General features: G+C 37.1%; 1 protein-coding gene across 3 annotated transcripts in view; it reads left to right on the top strand.

The window, feature by feature from the left end:
* The window catches only part of ERBIN (erbb2 interacting protein), a 108464-nt gene that overhangs the window by 37413 nt on the left and 52784 nt on the right, over positions 1-18267 (top strand). For all 3 annotated transcript variants that reach the window (XM_080933695.1, XM_080933693.1, XM_080933694.1), the window contains exons 4-6: positions 11483-11561; positions 13380-13469; positions 14382-14438. In XM_080933695.1, the coding sequence (XP_080789821.1) occupies positions 11483-11561; positions 13380-13469; positions 14382-14438 (226 nt within the window). The remainder of the gene's footprint in view (positions 1-11482; positions 11562-13379; positions 13470-14381; positions 14439-18267) is intronic.

Below are 18267 nucleotides of genomic sequence, written 5' to 3'. Positions count from 1 at the left end.
TATACAAATTAACAAAATTATAAAGGAGTGTGGAGACATAACAACTGAAATTGAGGAAATTCAAGAAATCATCAGACCATACTACAAAAGCCTATACTCAACAAAGCTGGAAAATCTAGAGGAAATGGATGAATTTCTAGACAGATACCAGATACTAAATTTAAACCAGGACCAGGTAAACCATCTAAATAATACCATAACACCTAAAGAAATAGAAGCATTCATCAAAAGCCTCCCAATCAAAAAAAGCCCAGGTCCCGATGGGTTCAGTGCAAAATTTTATCATTTATTGATGACCTAATACCAATACTCTCCAAACTATTCCACAAAATAGAATCAGATGGAACACTGGCTAACTCATTTTTTGAGGCCACCATAACCCTTGTTCCTAAACCACATAAAGACCCTACAAGGAAAGAGAACTTCAGACCAATCTTATTTATGAATATTGATGCAAAAATACTCAACAGAATCCTTGCAAAACGAATCCAAGAACACATTAAAACGATCATTCACCATGATCATGTAGGCTTCATCCCTGAGATGAAGGGATGTTTTAATACACGGAAATCTATCAATGTAATCCACCAGATAAACAAACTCAAAAAAACAAAACCACATGGTCATCTCACAAGATGCTGAGAAAGCATTTGCCAAATTCAACACCTTTCATGTTAAAAGTCTTGGAAAGAACAGGAATCCAAGGTCCATACTTAATAAAAGCAATTTACAGCAAACCAATAACCAACATCAAACTTAATGGTGAGAAACTTGAAGCAATCCCATTAAAATCAGGGACTTGACAAGACTGCTTACTCTCCCCCTACCTATTTAACAGAGTACTGGAAGTCCTGGCTGGAGCAATTAGACAGCAAAAGGAGATCAAGGGGATTACAAATCGGAAAGGAAGAGATAAAAACATCACTCTTTGCAAATGACATGATAGTGTATTTAAGTGACCCCAAAAACTCCACCAGAGAACTCCTACAGCCGATAAACAAGTTCAGCAATGTGGCTGGGTACAAAATCAACTCAAACAAATCAGTAGCCTTCCTCTACTCAAAGGACAAACATGTGGAGAAAGAAATGAGGGAAAAGGTACCCTTCACAATCGTCACAAAAACTATGAAATACCTTGGTGTGACTCTAACTAAGCAAGTGAAGGACCTGTATGACAAGAACTTCAAACCTCTAAAGAAGGAAATTGAGGATGATCTCAGAAAATAGAAAGATCTCCCATGCTCATGGATTGGAAGGATCAACATTTTAAAAATGGCCATCCTACCAAAAGCAATCTACAGATTCAATGCAATCACCATCAAAATTCCAACCCAATTCTTCATTGAGTTGGAAAGATCAATGTGCAATTTCATATGGACAAAAAAAGAACTAGAATAGCAAAATCCATCCTCAACAACAAGAAAACATCTGCGGGAATCACTATCTCTGACCTCAAGCTATATTACAAGGCAATTGTGCTGAAAACTGCATGGTACTTGTACAGAAATAGGCATGTGGATCAATGGAATAGAATAGAAGATCCAGAAATGAGCCCTCACGTGTATGGTCACCTGATTTTTGACAAAGGAGCTGTAAACATTCAATGGAAAAAGGACAGCCTCTTCAACAAATGGTGTTGGTCCAACTGGCACTCAGCATGCAGAAGAATGAAAATAGACCCTTTCTTATCTCCTTGTACAACGCTCAAGTGTAAGTGGATCAAAGATCTCCACATTAAACCAGATATACTTAAACTATTAGATGAGAAAGTAGGGAAAACCTTAGAACACATAGGCACAGGAGAAAATTTTCTGAACAAAACACCAATGGCTCAAGCTCTAAGGTCAAAGATTAACAAATGGGACTTAATGAGATTGCAAACTTTCTGTAAGGCTAAAGACATTGTTAAGAAAACAAAACTGCAGCCAACAGAATGGGAAAAGATTTTTACCAACTCCACATCAGATAAAGGCCTAATATCCAAGGTATACAAAGAACTCAAAACGCTAGACACCAGAGAACAACCTATCAAATAACCCTATTAAAAATGGGGTACAGAGCTAAACAAAACGTTCTCAGTTGAGGAATATCGAATGGCTGAGAAACATCTGAGGGAAGTGCTCGACATCCTTAGCCATCAGGGAAATGCAAATCAAAACAACCCTGAAATTCCACCTCACACCAGTCAGATTTGCCAAGATCCAAAACTCAGATGACAACAGATGCTGGCGAGGTTGCAGAGAAAGAGAAACTTTCTCCACTCTTGGTGGGGTTGTAAACTGATACAGCCACTCTGGAAATCAGTCTGGCGTTTCCTCAGAAAATTGGACATAGTACCACCTGAAGTCCCAGCTAATTCCACTTCTGGGCATATACTCCAGAGACACTTTAATACATAACAAAGATATATGCACTGCAATGTTCATAGCAGTTATATTTATAATAGCCAGAAGCTGGAAAGAACGCAGATGTCCTTCAGTAGATGAATGTATACACAAATTGTGGTACATTTACGCAATGGAATACTACGCAGCCACCAGATACAATGACTTAACCAAATTTTTAAGAAAATGACTGCATCTATAGAATATCATCCTGAGTAAGATAACCCAGTCACAAAAGAAAAGACATAATATGCAGTCACTGATAGTGGGATGCTAACCCCAGAGGCTCGCACTGCCCCAGAAACAACTCACAGACTGTATGAAGTCCAAGAAAAAAAGAAAAGAAAAAAAAAAAGTCATGCTCAATCCTTACCCACCAAGAACACATTGACAAATTCCGGGGTGCACCCTATATTACATGTACTGTTTGCTCATTGTAAAAAAAAAAAAATCTTTACACACCAAGAAAACATTGACTATTTCCAGGTTGCATCTTATCTTACATGTACTTTATTCTCATTGTAACTAGTGGGATCTTGATCACACTATGAAACCTTTAAAAAAAAAAAAAAAAACAAGTACTGACAAAAATGTATACTTTTATGCAAAAAATTGCTTTAATCTGTACGTTTATCTTTGTTTCTTAAAATAAGGTTGTTAAAAATAAATAAAGAAAGAAATTAACTCAAACAAGTCAGTAGCCTTCCTCTACTCAAAGGACAAACATGCAGAGAAAGAAATTAGGGAAAAGATACCCTTCACAATAGTCAGACACAATTTGAAATATTTTGGTGTGACTCTAACTAAGCTAGTGAAGGACCTTTATGACAAAAACGTCAAATCTCTAAAGACGGAAATTGAGGAAGATCTCAGAAAATGGAAAGATCTCCCATGCTCATGGATTGGAAGGATCAACATTGTAAAAATGGCCATCTTACCAAAAGCAATCTACAGATTCAATGCAATCTCCATCAAAATAGCAATCCAATTCTAATTTGAGTTGGAAAGAGCAATGTGGAAATTTTATCTGGAATAAAAAAAGACCTAGAATTGCAAAATCCATCCTCAACAAGAAAACATCTGCAGGAATCACTATCCCTGACCTCAAGCTATATTACAAGGCAACTGTGCTAAAAACTGCATGGTACTGGTACCAAAATAGGCACGTGGATCATTGGAATAGAATAGAAGATCCAGAAATGAGCCCTCAAATATATGCTCACTTGATTTTTTACAAAGGAGCTGTAAACATTCAATGGAACAAGAACAGCCTCTTCAACAATTGGTGTTGGTCCAACTGGCACTCAGTATGCCGAATTATGAAAATAGACCCTTTCTTATCTCCTTTTACAAAGCTCAAGTTCAAGTGGATCAAAGATCTCCACATTAAACCAGGTACACTGAAACTGTTAGATGAGAAAGTAGGGAAAACCATAGAACACATAAACACCAATGGCTCATGCTCTAAGGTCAAATATCGACAAATGGGACTTAATGAGATTGCAAAGTTTCTGTAAGGCTAAGAACACTGTCAAGAAAACAAAGCGGCAGTCAACAGATTGAGAAAAGATATTTACCAACCCCACATCAGATAGAGGCCTAATATCCAAGGTATACAAAGAACACAAGAAGTTAGACACCAGAGAATCAAACAACCCTATTAAAAAGTGTGGTACAGAGCTAAACAAAAAGCTCTCAATTGAGGAATATCGAATGGTGGAGAAGCATCTAAGGAAGTGCTCCACAGCCTTAGCCATCAGGGAAATGCAAATCAAAACAACCCTGAGATTCCACCTCACACCAGTCAGATTGGCCAAGATCCAAAACTCAGATGACAGCAGATGCTGGCGAGGATGTGGAGAAAGAGGAACATTTCTCCACTGTTGGTGGGGTTGTAAACTGGTACAACCACTCTGGGAATCAGTCTGCCGATTCCTCAGAAAATTGGACATAGTACTACCTGAAGACCCAGTTATTCCACTTTTGGGCATATACTCCAGAGAAGCTCCAACATACAACAAAGACACATGCACCACAATGTTCATAGCAGCCCTATTTATAATAGACAGAAGCTGGAAAGTACCCAGATGTCCTTCAGTAGATGAATGAATACAAAAATTGTGGTACATTTACACAATGGAGTACTACTCAGCTATCAGACACAATGACCTTATGAAATTCTTAAGAAAATGGATGCAGCTAGAGAATATCATCCTGAGTGAGATAACCCAGTCACAAAAGAACAGACATAATATGCAGTCACTGATAATTGGATACTAACCCCAGAAAGGTCTGAACACCCCAGAAACAACTCACAGACTATATGAAGTTCAAAAAAAAAAAAAAAAAAAAAAGGCAAAAAAAAAGAAAGAAAATGAAAAACCATTATTCTTAATCCTTACACACCATGAAAACTTTGACTATTTCCAGGTTACATCTTGGTTTACATGTACTTTATGCTCATTGTAACTAGTAAGATTTTAATGCATAGTATCAAATTTTTAAAAAAAAGCAAGTAATGACAAAAATGTATTCGCATACTTTTATTCATAAATTCTTAAAACCTGTACATTTTTCTTTGTTTTTTAAAATAAAATTGAAAAAAATATAATGGCTGATCTTATTTGAAAAAAGAAAAGATTTACCTCTGGAGCTATTCTCATTCAAAGTATCTAAATGTAAAGAAAATATGTTGTCTGTGTTGAGGAATAGATCAGTCAGTAAAGTGTTTGCTGCACAAGCATACAGACTTGAGTTCCATCCCCAGTACCTGTGTAAAAATGTTGGTACAGTGGTGTAAGTTCCAACACTGGGGAGGTATAGGCAGGTAGTAAGCTCTAGGTCCCAGACGGTGACTTTGTCTAATCAAAACAAAAGGCAACACATCCCCATGCTCATGCCCACAGTGGGCACAGCTATATCCACAGCCACATTCACAGTGCATTTATAGAGCCCTACCCATGCAAACACCCATAGTGGACTAGTGTTTGTTTGTTTGTTTGTTTGTTTGTTTGTTTGTTTTTGCTATAGAATCATTTAACTTTAAGGTCCATTTTTAAAATTATTATTATTGTTTAATCTTTTTCTTTACTGTCTAGTCATTATCCCCCTTCTGGTTCATCTTCTGACAGTTCCTTATCCGTTCCCTTCCCCATCTCCATGTGGGCAAACCCCCTATCTCACCAGATCTCTCTCTTCATTCTCTGGGGCCTCAAGTCTCTCAGTTAGATGCATCTTCTCTCACTAAGGCCAGACCAGGCAGTGCTCTGCTGTATATGTGTTGGAGGCCTCATATCAGCTATATGCTGCCTGGTTGGTGGCACAGTGTCTGAAACATCTCATAGGTTCAGGTGAGTTGAGACTACGGGGTCTTCCACCAGGGTCATTGTCCTCCTCCACAGCTTCTTCCAGCCTTTCCCTAATTTATCCACAGGGTTCCCCGGCTTCTGTCTATTGGTTGGGTGTAAGTATCTGCTTCTGTCTCAGTCAGCTGCTTTTTGGACCTCAGAGGGCTGCCATGCTAGGCTCTTGTCTGTGAGCACACCATAGCATCAGTAATAATGTCAGGCCTGGGGCCTCCCTTGAGCTGGATCCCTATTTGAGGTGGTCACTGGATCTCCTTTCCCTCAGTCTCTTCTCCATTTTTGTCCCTGCAGTTCTTTCAGACAGGAACAATTCTGGGTCAGAGTTTTTGAGTCTGAGATGGCAACCCTACCCCTCCACTTGATGCCCTGTCTTTCTGCTGAAAGTGGGATCTACAAGTTCCCTCTCCCCACTGTTGGGCATCTAAGGACTTCAAGCATGTGGCAAGTTCTACATCATCCTCTTGAGACTAGGGTCACAGGTGTCTGGCACTATTCTAAGCCATTCCCTTTGCATCTTTAAGTGATGCTTGAAAGAAGCTACTGTTTATTGTTGGTGAATAAAGTTGAGGAAAAGATGAGACTGTGATAATGTTAGAGCTGTTACCTTGCTTATTAAATTATAGTCATTCTGATTCCTTATGTTCATCATTGTAAGTGATGTAATGAACAAATTTTATATACAGGAGGGGGCTAAGGTGATTTTTCTCCTTTTGATAAGCCTGTAATATTTAGCCCCAGTGTGTTGCTTAGGATTATTTACAAGCCCATCTTATTAAAGAGACAGTAACATGTATTTTGGGCTAAATCTGTGTGGCTGGTTGTGAGAAGTTTGAATTTTGTTAGTTGGACTTTTAGTAACTGATATTTTATGTAAATGAACAGTTAGTATGTATCTTAGTTTGCTTTCTTTTACTTTGATAAACATCATGACCAAAAGGAAATTTGCAGTTACCCTTCATCAAAGTAAGCCATTGCAGGAACCTAGAGACAGGAACTAAAGCCAAGGCTATGGAGGATGGCTGCTTACTGACTTGCTCTGCATGACTTGCTCAGCCTTCTTTTTTATACACCCCAGAACTACCTGTGCAAAGGTGGCTCTACCCACAGTGGGCTTGGCCCTACCATGTCAGTCAGTAATTCAAATGCCCAATTTGGTGGAGGCAGTTTCTTAATTGTGAGGTTCCCTCTTTCCAGATGAGACTCTAGTTTGTGTAAAGTTGATAAACACTAGCCAGCACAGTATGATAAATAACTATGGTCTTTATTAAATCTTAAAGCTACTAAAATTTTATTTATGGTTTACTTGACCACCATGATAGATATATTTTGAGAAGGTTTTTTTCTTCTGTTTTAACACACTACGTCTTGGATAAGAAGTTCTAAACTTTTATATGTAAGAGACAGTGTTCTTTTAACTTTTATATCAGTTAAGTTTAATATTTGAAATATATTTTAACATACAACATACCATTTTGAATTCTTTATTTCTTATTTTTATTCACTATTTGGAAGGATTCAGAAAACATTGCTGGTACTTTATTATTAATAACTTCAGCAAGTTGTATTTATTTATTTAAAAACCAAAAGATTTAGATGCTTATCGTCAAAATTGTTGGTCTTTGACAAGTTTTTTTCTGTGTTTCAGTTCCAGGTAGTATTGGTTTATGATTAAAGTACTTGGGACTGTGGTTGGTGAGATAGCTTAGTTAATGTGCTTACTCTTCAAGCATGAGGACTGTCAGTTTGTACAGGACACGTTTAAACTAGAAAGAGGAACTCATGTCATTGAAGAATTTTAGTCTTTAGAGAGCAAACCCCTAAATACAACAATGTAATTGAATCTCATAGGACCTGGGCTTTAGATTTCAGTTTACTTGGTAATTTTGTGGAGGGTTTAAGAAAAAGAGAGTTTCCTTAGTGAAAGGTTAGCAGGAGAGATTGGCTATCTTAATTAAACCTTGTCTTAAAATTTACTGTAGGACAGCCTACAATAAGGATAAAGCTGCCATTGGTTAAGACACAGTAATAATGTCTTCACTGAAGTAAGGGATGTTGGTACTTCTTAGTTTGGACTGCAGTTCTGCTTTGTCCTTGTTTGGAATTGATTACAGATTTATTTCTGTCTTGCTATGTCATGGTTAGAGCGGCCTAGTCTGATAATGATGTCCTGTGAAGTAGTTTAGCAGAACACTAACTTCTCCTTCTGAATGCCTGGCTAGTTTTACTATGACCAACAATTTGTTGATGGTTGAATCTATAAGGGAATTAAGTAGGTTGTGACAATCATTTTGCACTTACAAGAACAAAATGAGGTGACCCTGTATGACACTGGCAGCGGGGCATCCCTATAGCAGCTAGGGAATTCCGTCCAAGACCTTTACTTGCATGAAGTCTTGGTTCTTCTTTGTATCCCACAACAGAATTTCATTCAGAACAACCTAGTATGAAGAGAAAAGTTAAGAGTTTATTAAGAAGAGACTGGTAGTCTGATGATTGTGGTACACACCTTTAATCCCAGCACTTGGAAGGCAGAGGCATTCAGATCTCTGAGTTCCAGGCCATCAAAGACTTCATAGAGAAGCCTTGGGAGGAGTGGTTGGACATAGATTCAAGCACACCAATCAATACTAAGAGAAGCACTCAGAAAGGATGGAATGTACCCAAGTATAGGTTTCTCCAGAGCCCTTAGCTGTATTAGGGTCAGTGACTTCTGAAGTCTTATGTCAAAAGGTTGCGGAGGGACTTCCCCCCACCCTTTTTAAATTGTGCATTTGTGTATATAAGTTCATGTGCATGTATATGTGGAGATTAGTGTTAGATATCTTCAGTCATTGTCTTTTAATCTTTATTAAGACAGGGACTTTTCTGTAGGCTTGGCTGCCCTGGAACTTACTATGCAGTCCAGTCTAACCTAGAACTCAGAAATCTGCCTGCCTCTGCCTTCTGAGTTGTGGGAGTGTGTGTCAACACACTTGGCTCTGTCTTTATTTATTGAGGCAACTTCTTCAGCTGAACTGATATGGTTAGACTGGCTGGCCAACAAACCTCCTGGGGTCTTCTTAGCTCCTGCTCCCTAGCAAAAGATTACAGGTGTGCATACAGGGTTGTTTGTTTTACCTTAGATTTTGGGGATCTGAACTTAGGTCTTTGTGCTTATGTGGCAAATGAACCATCTTCCATTCTCCCCTCCTTTATTGTATGAGATCCCAGGGTGGTTTCTGAAGTGCCTTGGATAGAGTAATCTGATCAAGCAAAAAGGCTGCACCGAGGGTGTTTAAGACTTGTCCTTTAAGCAGGGCATGGTCCCTCATGCCTGTAATCTCAGAACTTGGAAAGCTCAGACATGAAGACTGCATGGTTTCTAAGCCAGGCTGTACTTTACAGTGAGTCCAGAACAGCTTAAATTGCAGAGTGAGACCATTCCTTAAGAACAAACAACACAGCACATACAGAGAAAGGACACATATTTTACAAAGTTTGGTGAGCCTTCTGAGTCTATGAGCTTCAATTGAAGATGTCAGTTTGGAGGGAGTAGCTATAAACACCAGGCAACCTCCTTTTTGCTTCGTTTCTGCAGGAAACAAAAAAAATGTTAATTGTGGATTTTTCAAATAAATAAAACCATAGAATATGTGGCCTTTTGTGACTGACTACCTTCTCTTAGCATAATACTTTCAGGATTCATTCATGGTGTACTAAATATTGATATACAGTAGTGTGAATATACTATATTCTGTTTATGATGTTTATATATTCAGTTGTTGTTGATGGACATCTGGACCATTATAAATAACATGGGCATTCAAGTACAAAATTTATTTGAAGATATATTTTACATGTTCTTATACTTAGTAGTAGAGAGTTACTGGGTCATTTGTAATTCTATATTGTAATGTTTCAGGAAACATCAGATTATTTTCCACAGTGGCTATATGCTCTTTCCAGCAATATATATTTTCAACATCCACACTGGAATTTGTTACTTTCATGTGCAGTATTTAGTCAGGTCTCTAAAGATCGATTTCTCCACCTAGTTTCTCAGTCTTCCTCTTCTTAATACTTAACTTTTACTATACTGGCCATTTCTTTACCAGTACTTTTAATATGAGTTTGTTTGACACTTTCCATCATTGAAATTTAAGTTGTATGTTTTGCCCTATGATGACTGACTCCTAGTAACTCTACAGCAGTGCTTCTCAAACTGTGGGTTACAATCCCATAGGTGTTGCATAGCAGATATATGTTGCAATTCATTACAGTAGCAAGTTGACAGCTATCAGTAGTAGTGAAGTAGTTTACAGTTGGGGGTCACCACAGCATGAGGAACTGTGTAAGGGGCAGCGTTAGGAAGTTTGAGAGCCATTGCCCCATATCACTTTATTTGGTTGGCACGCCTCATTCAGTCACTCTTTTGTTCTTCCAGAAGTAGACTGTAGGAGGCGTCTCTGGCCATGTTACTATTTATACCTTTTAATCTACCAAATTTTGGCATCTGTAGGTGATTCCTTTCTCTTTGATGATGCTGGGGATTAAAGTCAGGACCTTGCATATGTTAAGTACACATTCTGCCAGACCTACTTTATTAGTGAGTTTTGACCAAAGTAATTAGCTAGATGTAGATTTTATATCATTAATTTTATCATGTGAAATGCCATGCTTAGTGTTACAGCAAGTTTTTTCTTTTTAATGTAGAATCTTTCTGTGATGAAATTGATAGATCTTAAATAACCCTATAGTGATGAGCTTATCGGATAATGATATTGTGTGAATGATTGAAACTATATAAAATTCATTTGGGGGTGATTTTCAAAAGTTTCCTAATTAGTGTTCATTCAGAGTAGAGTGAAGATAGTATTTAAAGTTAATCTGTGGTCTGCTTCCAATTCACAGATTGTTTGTTCCTATATTTTTGGTGTGATAAGCTAAGGAAATGATTATGTGCTTAGAATCTTTATCAAAATTTGATAATAATTTAAAGATCTATTTCAAGTAGCCAGGTATATAGGAGATTGGGTATTCAAAAGAAATTCTTTACCTTACTTGGTCTGAAGAACATGCAGAAACTAAAATGCTTAGGTCACTTAAAAATTGCACATGACAGTGTGCAGAAATATTATGGCTCTTAAGTAGTTACACTGGTAGTGTACCAGTTATATAAAATAGTAATGTTGGAAAAGGAAGGAGGGACAAATTGGGAAGAATAAGAACATGTTTATTTTGGGTTAGACAGCGCTTCCTCAGGGCACATTTTTAGGGTATGTCTCATCCATAGTTCCACCTCTTCACCTGAGGTCCTTTTGCAGCTTTATTTTTTATTTATCTGTGCTAGGCACCAGCCCAATCTGGAGCCCATTCCCATAAGAGCAGTTTTCTTTTTACCCGAGTTAAAAATCAGAATGTTAAATGTTCTGCATTTTGTGTCTTTATCATTCGCCAGTTGATATAAAAAGGTACTAATTTCCAGGAGTGCTAAGAAAGGGAAGGAAGGGAAGAAAACGACTTAAAGTAGTTAGCAGTTATAAAGAGGCAAGGGAAAGGAAGTTAAAGGGAGATAGATGGGTGTGGAGTGGCTTGGCTCACATTGCTGTGTCAGCGTCTCGAATTCTTCCTTAGCTGGTAATCAGTTTCTGAATCTCCAGAGTGACTATTATTATTAAGGCCTTCGTAATACACCTCTTTTTAAAGACTGATTATCTCTAATATATTTTATTAATTTGATTGTTTGTTTTCTAGGAATACAAGAATTTCCAGAAAATATTAAAAATTGTAAAGTTTTGACAATTGTGGAGGCCAGTGTAAACCCTATTTCTAAGTAAGTCTTTCAACTGAATTATAAGCTGCCTTTTTACTATAACAATTATAGATCAATAACAATTTTTAGTAGAATATAGAATTTTTTAGCTACTTTAAGAAAAAAATTGTATCAGTCTTAAAGTTATACAGAGATTCAGGTTTGCTTTATGTGTGTATTTGTGTGTGTGTGTGTGTGTGTGTGTGTGTGTGTGTGAATGAATGTATATGAATGAATACACAGTATGTGTATATGCATGTGCACGTGCATGAGAAATTGGTAGGTGTTACTTGTGTGTATGTCTGTGTATCATGTTTGTACATGGTACCTGAAGAGGCTAGAAAGGGGCTTTGAATCCCTGGAATTGAAGCAGTAGACACTTGGGAGCCACCTGTGGATTCTGGGAATCAAACCTGGATTCTCTGGAAGAGCAGCCAGTACTCCTATATGCTAAGCCAGTCCCACAGAGATTTCATTTTAGATACATTCTGATAGTCTTTCTGACCAGTATACCTCAGTTATAAATTTGAGATCTGGAGAGAGGATATGAGTGCTCTAGATCCCACAGTCTGTGCAAAACATGAGACTACAATTTGAACATGCCATCAGATGGGGCACTTTCAAAATAAACTAAGAAAACTGAAGAAAAAGCCAGATAATTGCTTACAACATTACCTGAGGGTATGTGCTCTTTTGTAATAGTAATGTCTGTAAACAAAGGTTTTCTTGCATGAAAGCTATTAAATGTTACAAAGTTGAAATGTTAGTGTAAATAGAATGATGCACACGTTAGTACACCCATGTTGAAGGAATGACTAGAATATTTATCCATGAGAAGTTCTACCAAAACTTCACTTTGGTTGGTTTACTTGGTTTTGAAGATGGTTGGAATATTGTGAGGTAAAGGAAAAATTAATGAGTCAAAGTCTGATATGTCTTACTGCATGGGAATTTTATGCCTGTAATAATCTAGGACAGATATCTAAAGATGAAATAGATATGCATTTGGAATTTTTTATAGCATCAAGTTTGACATCTGTAACTTGCTTTATGAGCAGATGAGAGTAGAGGTATAAAATAAGAACAGGTTCTTTCCTGGCCTTAATCTGTCATTCACCTGTTCACTTTCTCCTTTGCTCATTATGAAGCTCTACAGTCTTAGTCATTATAGACCCTAAAGTTGAAACTGAAAGTAATGTAAACCCAGTGATTTCTTTTTAAACTGTTGGCTATTTAATCCTTGGGGCCATTAACATTTTTGGAGATTTTGTTTTTCACACCGGGCATGTGAGTTTGTGTGTGGGGTTGTGGTGGTGTGGTGTGAGTGGTGTGGAGTGGTGTGGTGTGTGTGTGTGAGCATGTGTGTACTGATACTTCTTGTATCTAAGTTTGTAGAGTTCAGGTTTATAGCTTATCATCCTACAGGACCAGTTTTCACAACAAAGGGCCAGTTGTCTTACAACACTAAGTGTTTAGAAAATCCTTATATAACCCTTTTAATTTATGTTGGATGAGATATATTAAAAGGTACCTGCTGATTCATAATTATGTCCCACATACAATTCTGTATTTGTGGCTCATTTTAAATGTAATGTTTTGTGCAGATTTATGATACTAAGACGTTTTATCTTCCTTTTTACAAAGACAAGCTGTTACTATTTTTACAACAGGTAAGTTTGTTAGAATAAAACAGCTTAATTTAAAGATAACTAATAGTAAAAATGTAACTATTATTTTTTGAGAAGCTATCTTTATTATACAAATTCTGAGAGAGATTTTTTGGCAAGAGATTGGTATCTTAAACATGTACTTAATTTAATTCTTTTATATTTTATATAGACTCCCTGATGGGTTTTCTCAGCTGCTAAACCTAACCCAGTTATATCTGAATGATGCTTTTCTCGAGTTCTTACCAGCTAATTTTGGCAGGTAAATCATAAATTTATATTGTTACTTATATTGTTATATATTGCATTTATATTTTTAGCTTCTGTGATGTTCACACAACTTCACAATAGCAACACATTAATCACAGTCCATAGGGGATTTTTTCTAATTTTTCCAAGCACATCAATTCTTATAGTCCCTTTGCATTATTTTCACTCAGATTTACAAGTCTAAATAAGCAGTAAATGCCAGTTTAAAACAGACAAACTGCTGTTGAAGCTGGCAAGATTACATATTTCAGTGTGATCAGTGCATCTGTGTTTGAGACACTGAATGCAGGGTTAGCATTTACAAAATTCTACATTTGTGCTGTGGAACATGACCACCCAGACATACACATAATGCACAGACAGTAATTTTTAAAATGTTTTTAAATTTTTGCTCAGCAGTTGTGGTGGTGCAGACCTTTAATCCAAGCACTTCACAAGCGGAGGCAGGTGGATCTCTATGAGTTTGAGACCAGCTTGATCTACAAATCAAGTTCTAGGACACCCAGTGCTGTTACACAGAGAAACCCTGTCTTCAAAAAAAAAAAAAAAAAAAAAAAACAGAGAGAGAGAGAGAGAAAAAACGTGCTCAGTTTTTTTTCTCTCACTTTAATTTTTCAGGAACACAGTATTATTTGTTGTTGTTTGTTTTGTTCTTGTTTTGATCAGAATCTTACTATATAACCCCTGCTGGTGTAGAACTGTCTGTGTAAATCAGACTGGCTTTGAACTCACAGAGACTAAAAGATGCCCAGCCCTGTCACACTTGTTTTTCCTCTTTCACACTCACCATCACTTTACATGCAGTAATTAAGCAGTTACTGCTGCTGCTTAACTTTCACTTGTGGCACTTGTTAATGTGATTCCTTGTATTTGATTCTTTTCTCATCTATTCTTTATTTTACAGGTTAACTAAACTCCAGATACTAGAACTAAGAGAAAACCAGTTGAAAATGTTACCTAAGTAAGTCAGTGTGTTGCTTTTCCAAATTCAGTTTAGAGTTTTTCATTCTTAAGACCTGGAGTGGTTTTATTTAAAATACAAGTATATGTTATTTTGGAAGACAATTTTTATATAATTCCTTGTATTAAATATAAAAGTGTATGAACCTGTTGGTGTTACGTATGTTAGCATGATAACACTGATTTCATACCTCTTTGAACCACAGTCTTGTATGTGACACAGAAAGTGTAATATTAAGACAATTTGAGTCTCAGACAGATTGTATGCTCATAGACATTACTGACACGGATTGACGAAATGTCCATGTGAAGTTCTGCAACTACATGCCTTTTTAGGGTTCTATTGCTGTGAAGAGACACCATGCCTAGGCAACTCCCTTTCATAAAACATTAATTAAGACTGGCTTTCAGTTTCTCCTGGTGGGAAGCATGGCAGTGTCCAGTCAGAAATGGTGCTGGAGGAACCAATAATAATGCATCTAGATCCAAAGGCAGCCATGAGGCTCTCATTTCACACTGGGCAGAGCCTGAGCATAGAGAACCTCAAAGCCTGCTACCATAGTGACACGCTTCTTTCAGCAAGGTCACACCTTCTAATAGTGCCACTAGCTGGGGGCCTGTTCAAACACATGAGTCTGTGGGGGCAAACCTACTCAACCCACCACACCATAGAACTTTTTTAATGGCTTTATAGTCTTAATAAAACTAGAAATGAGTGATTGGTTCTCTAATACGAGCTAACATTAAAAAAAAAACACAGATTCTTTAGAACTAATAGTAATATTAAATCATTTAAAAGACAGAACTTCTAATTCAAAGTAGATTGTCATCTTTGGCTATTTACTAAACAAATAACAGAATTTGAATGCATCACTATAATGTTTAGTAGTTGGTCTATCGTTAAATATGAATTACCATACATATTTACAAATAAAATTTAGTAGGACATATCCACAGTGACTAAGTTTTTTTTTTCTAGCTATTCTTGCTTTATAATAGATATTAAATAATTTTAACGTATCTTTTCTGTTATATTCTTCTTTGATTAACATGTACACATCATACATGTATGTCCCCTACATGATTAGATGTCTTTGAGAGCAGAGAGCACATTTGGTTTTAGTTAGAAGTAATGTGTATATAAAAAAGGAAAGATAATGTCCCCGGTTTCAGCACCAGTGTTAGGAAAGAGATGAAGAGAGTAGGGGGTATATGCTCCATGGAGGTGTGGTGAGGCATGCGGGCCAGGGGAATGCCTCTAGGGAACCCATGTTGGGAATCCCTTCCTCCTGAGGGACCAGCCACACAGCGGGGTAGTGCAGAATAGAGTTTATTCATGGCACGGGGAGGGGAGTTAACAGAGTAGTAGAGGCAGAGAGAGGGAAGAGAGGAGAGAAGTAGAGAAACAGGCTGGCCATGAGCACATGGAGATGGGGGGGAGGGAACAGGAAAAGAAGGGGCAAAGGGGCAGAGCAAAAGAGCAAGAGGTGGAGAGGCCAAGAGAACAGAGAGAGGGGAGGGGTTATGTGGATGAAGTTTGTCGTTGTACGTAGAAGTATAAATTAGAAAATCATATTATGATTTTATGAGGTATATATTACTGATGTGGTACTGGCTTAGTTCAAAGCTTTCCTGGGTATGAAGGGATACAAAAAAGCTAAAAAAAAATTTGTTTATTATAATAGCTAATGACAGGAAGGTAGCTTTCTTTCACTGTGACAAAAATGCCTGGTAAAAAGATTTTTATTTTTGCTTTATTCAAGTATTTTATCATAGTAATGAGAAATGCAAGTAATACAGACACTTTCAACCCCAAAACTGATAGAAAACAGGAGTATAGTTTCCATTTATTGTGCTCGTGCGTGCTCTCTCTCTCTCTCTGTCTGTCTGTCTCTCTATGTCTGTCTGTCTGTGTGTGTGTGCGTGCATGCATGCGTGCTTGCTCTTGCTGTGACTTGATTGTTGGAGTCAGAAGATGACTTACCAGAGTCTGTTCTCTTCTTTCACCATGTGGACTCTGTCAATCTCAAGAGCCATGCGTGGTGGTGTCTTCCTTCTGACATCTTGTTGCTCTGATACAGACTTTGAGGAAAGGTTTATTGTAGCTCATAATGTCCTATGTTTCTTGTAATTGGCTGCTTCCTGGCTTTTGGCCTTGTAGAGAAAAGTGATCACTGTGTGACATTTTGGAAGGAGGGAGAAAAGCAGTAGTTCCTATGGCCCCTCTCCGTTCTAACTTTGTAACACTGGACCCCTTTACTACAGGTTCAACCACTTCTGTTTATACTTCAGACTAGGGACCAAGTTTATGACATATGTGCTCACAGGGAAATAGAAGATGCAAGCTGTAGCCTTCTGATACCATAGGCAGATTCTGAATTTTAACTCTTCAGAGACTCAAGCCATTATTACCAATTTGTAAATACATTTTTTTCTTTTAAAAAAAAGCTGTATAATTAAAATCTTTGTAACTTTATAAGGTATAAATACAGAGGCCATGTTTTTAAGTATTAGATATACATGCACATTTAGACTGTGTGACCAGATTTAAATTTTAGAAAGCAAGCATGCATGCACATGTGCATTATGTGGGTTGAATGAGAGGGAGTCAGTTCTCTCCTGGGAATAAAACTAAAACGGTTAGACTTAGCAGCAAGCATTTATCCCTCTTGCAAATAATTTTTGTGTGTGATTAAAACAGTGGAACACTTGTTATACAGTTAGGTGAAACCTAATATTGCCTGAAGGATTCTGAAGGGCACTGATAAATTTTGAGGAACAGTCTAATTTCTCATTGAATTAGGCAACATGCTCTTACTCTAGTATGCAGTTTTCCCCTGAGGTTTCTGAAGTGTATAAGTAGAACCAGTGTTGCTGGGATCAACAGAGCAATGATTTCCTGTAATGGATTTCTTCTTTTTATCACTACCTATATTACTCTCCGTTTTTAAATTTACTTTAAACTGTCCAGGACACTATCTGTGATTGAACTTTTCCAGCGCTTTACTTTTCGTTTTGAATCCTGGCCCAAAAGTAGTAGGTTACATTTCCTCAAACTGCCCAAATGTTTACTATGTATTCAATTGCTATGAGCACATTTCTGCCATCTTGTCAGTTTGTCTGTGTCAAAGCAAGAATGTATCTGTGTTCTTTCAATTATTTCTCTACTTAGCCTGTTTCACTTTTCTCATAGCCCCATCTAGCTTTATAAGAGTTGGAAGATATCAACTTGATAGCACAGCATGTGACTATATATTTGATAAAGATGCTGGAAATTGTGCCATTTTAGGAAGGAAATTAGAACTAATAGGCTACATTCATAGATAAAGATAGACATGAATAAAGGAAAACAGAACTGTACTTCCAGAACGTAGGCACTCTTATGTAATTTTGTACAAAGTCACTTTCATCACGTTGTTAAATATATTAAAGAGGTTGTGATTGAGTGTCATGTTTAAAATATACAGATTGGAGAAAAGTGACTATTCAGTTTGGGTCCATGACATAATTCTATTACATTTGCTATGTGTGTTGTTACATTCTTTTCTTGAAAGCTGGAAAATGTATTTATAGAGTTTACTGTTCATTCTTACATATTTTTAAAAATGTTACAGTCTCTTTGTTCTTTTAAGGTTTTTATTTTCAATACAGTAGTATTTGAATGTGTAATGACAATGGCAGCTCAGTGGACTTACCATATTATTTTATCTTATGCTGCAAAATCTTAGTGTATAAGAAACATGGATTTTCTTATGTGGAAGGCTTTTCTTATGTACCTCAGAGTATATAGAGAGATGTTTTTTAAATTAAGCAATTCATGGCATATATAC

This window comes from Micromys minutus (assembly GCF_963924665.1).
Source record: "Micromys minutus genome assembly, chromosome: 20".
NCBI classification, from domain to species: Eukaryota; Metazoa; Chordata; class Mammalia; order Rodentia; family Muridae; genus Micromys; species Micromys minutus.
Note: the sequence above shows the minus strand (reverse complement) of the source record. Positions and strands in the feature narration are given on the sequence as shown.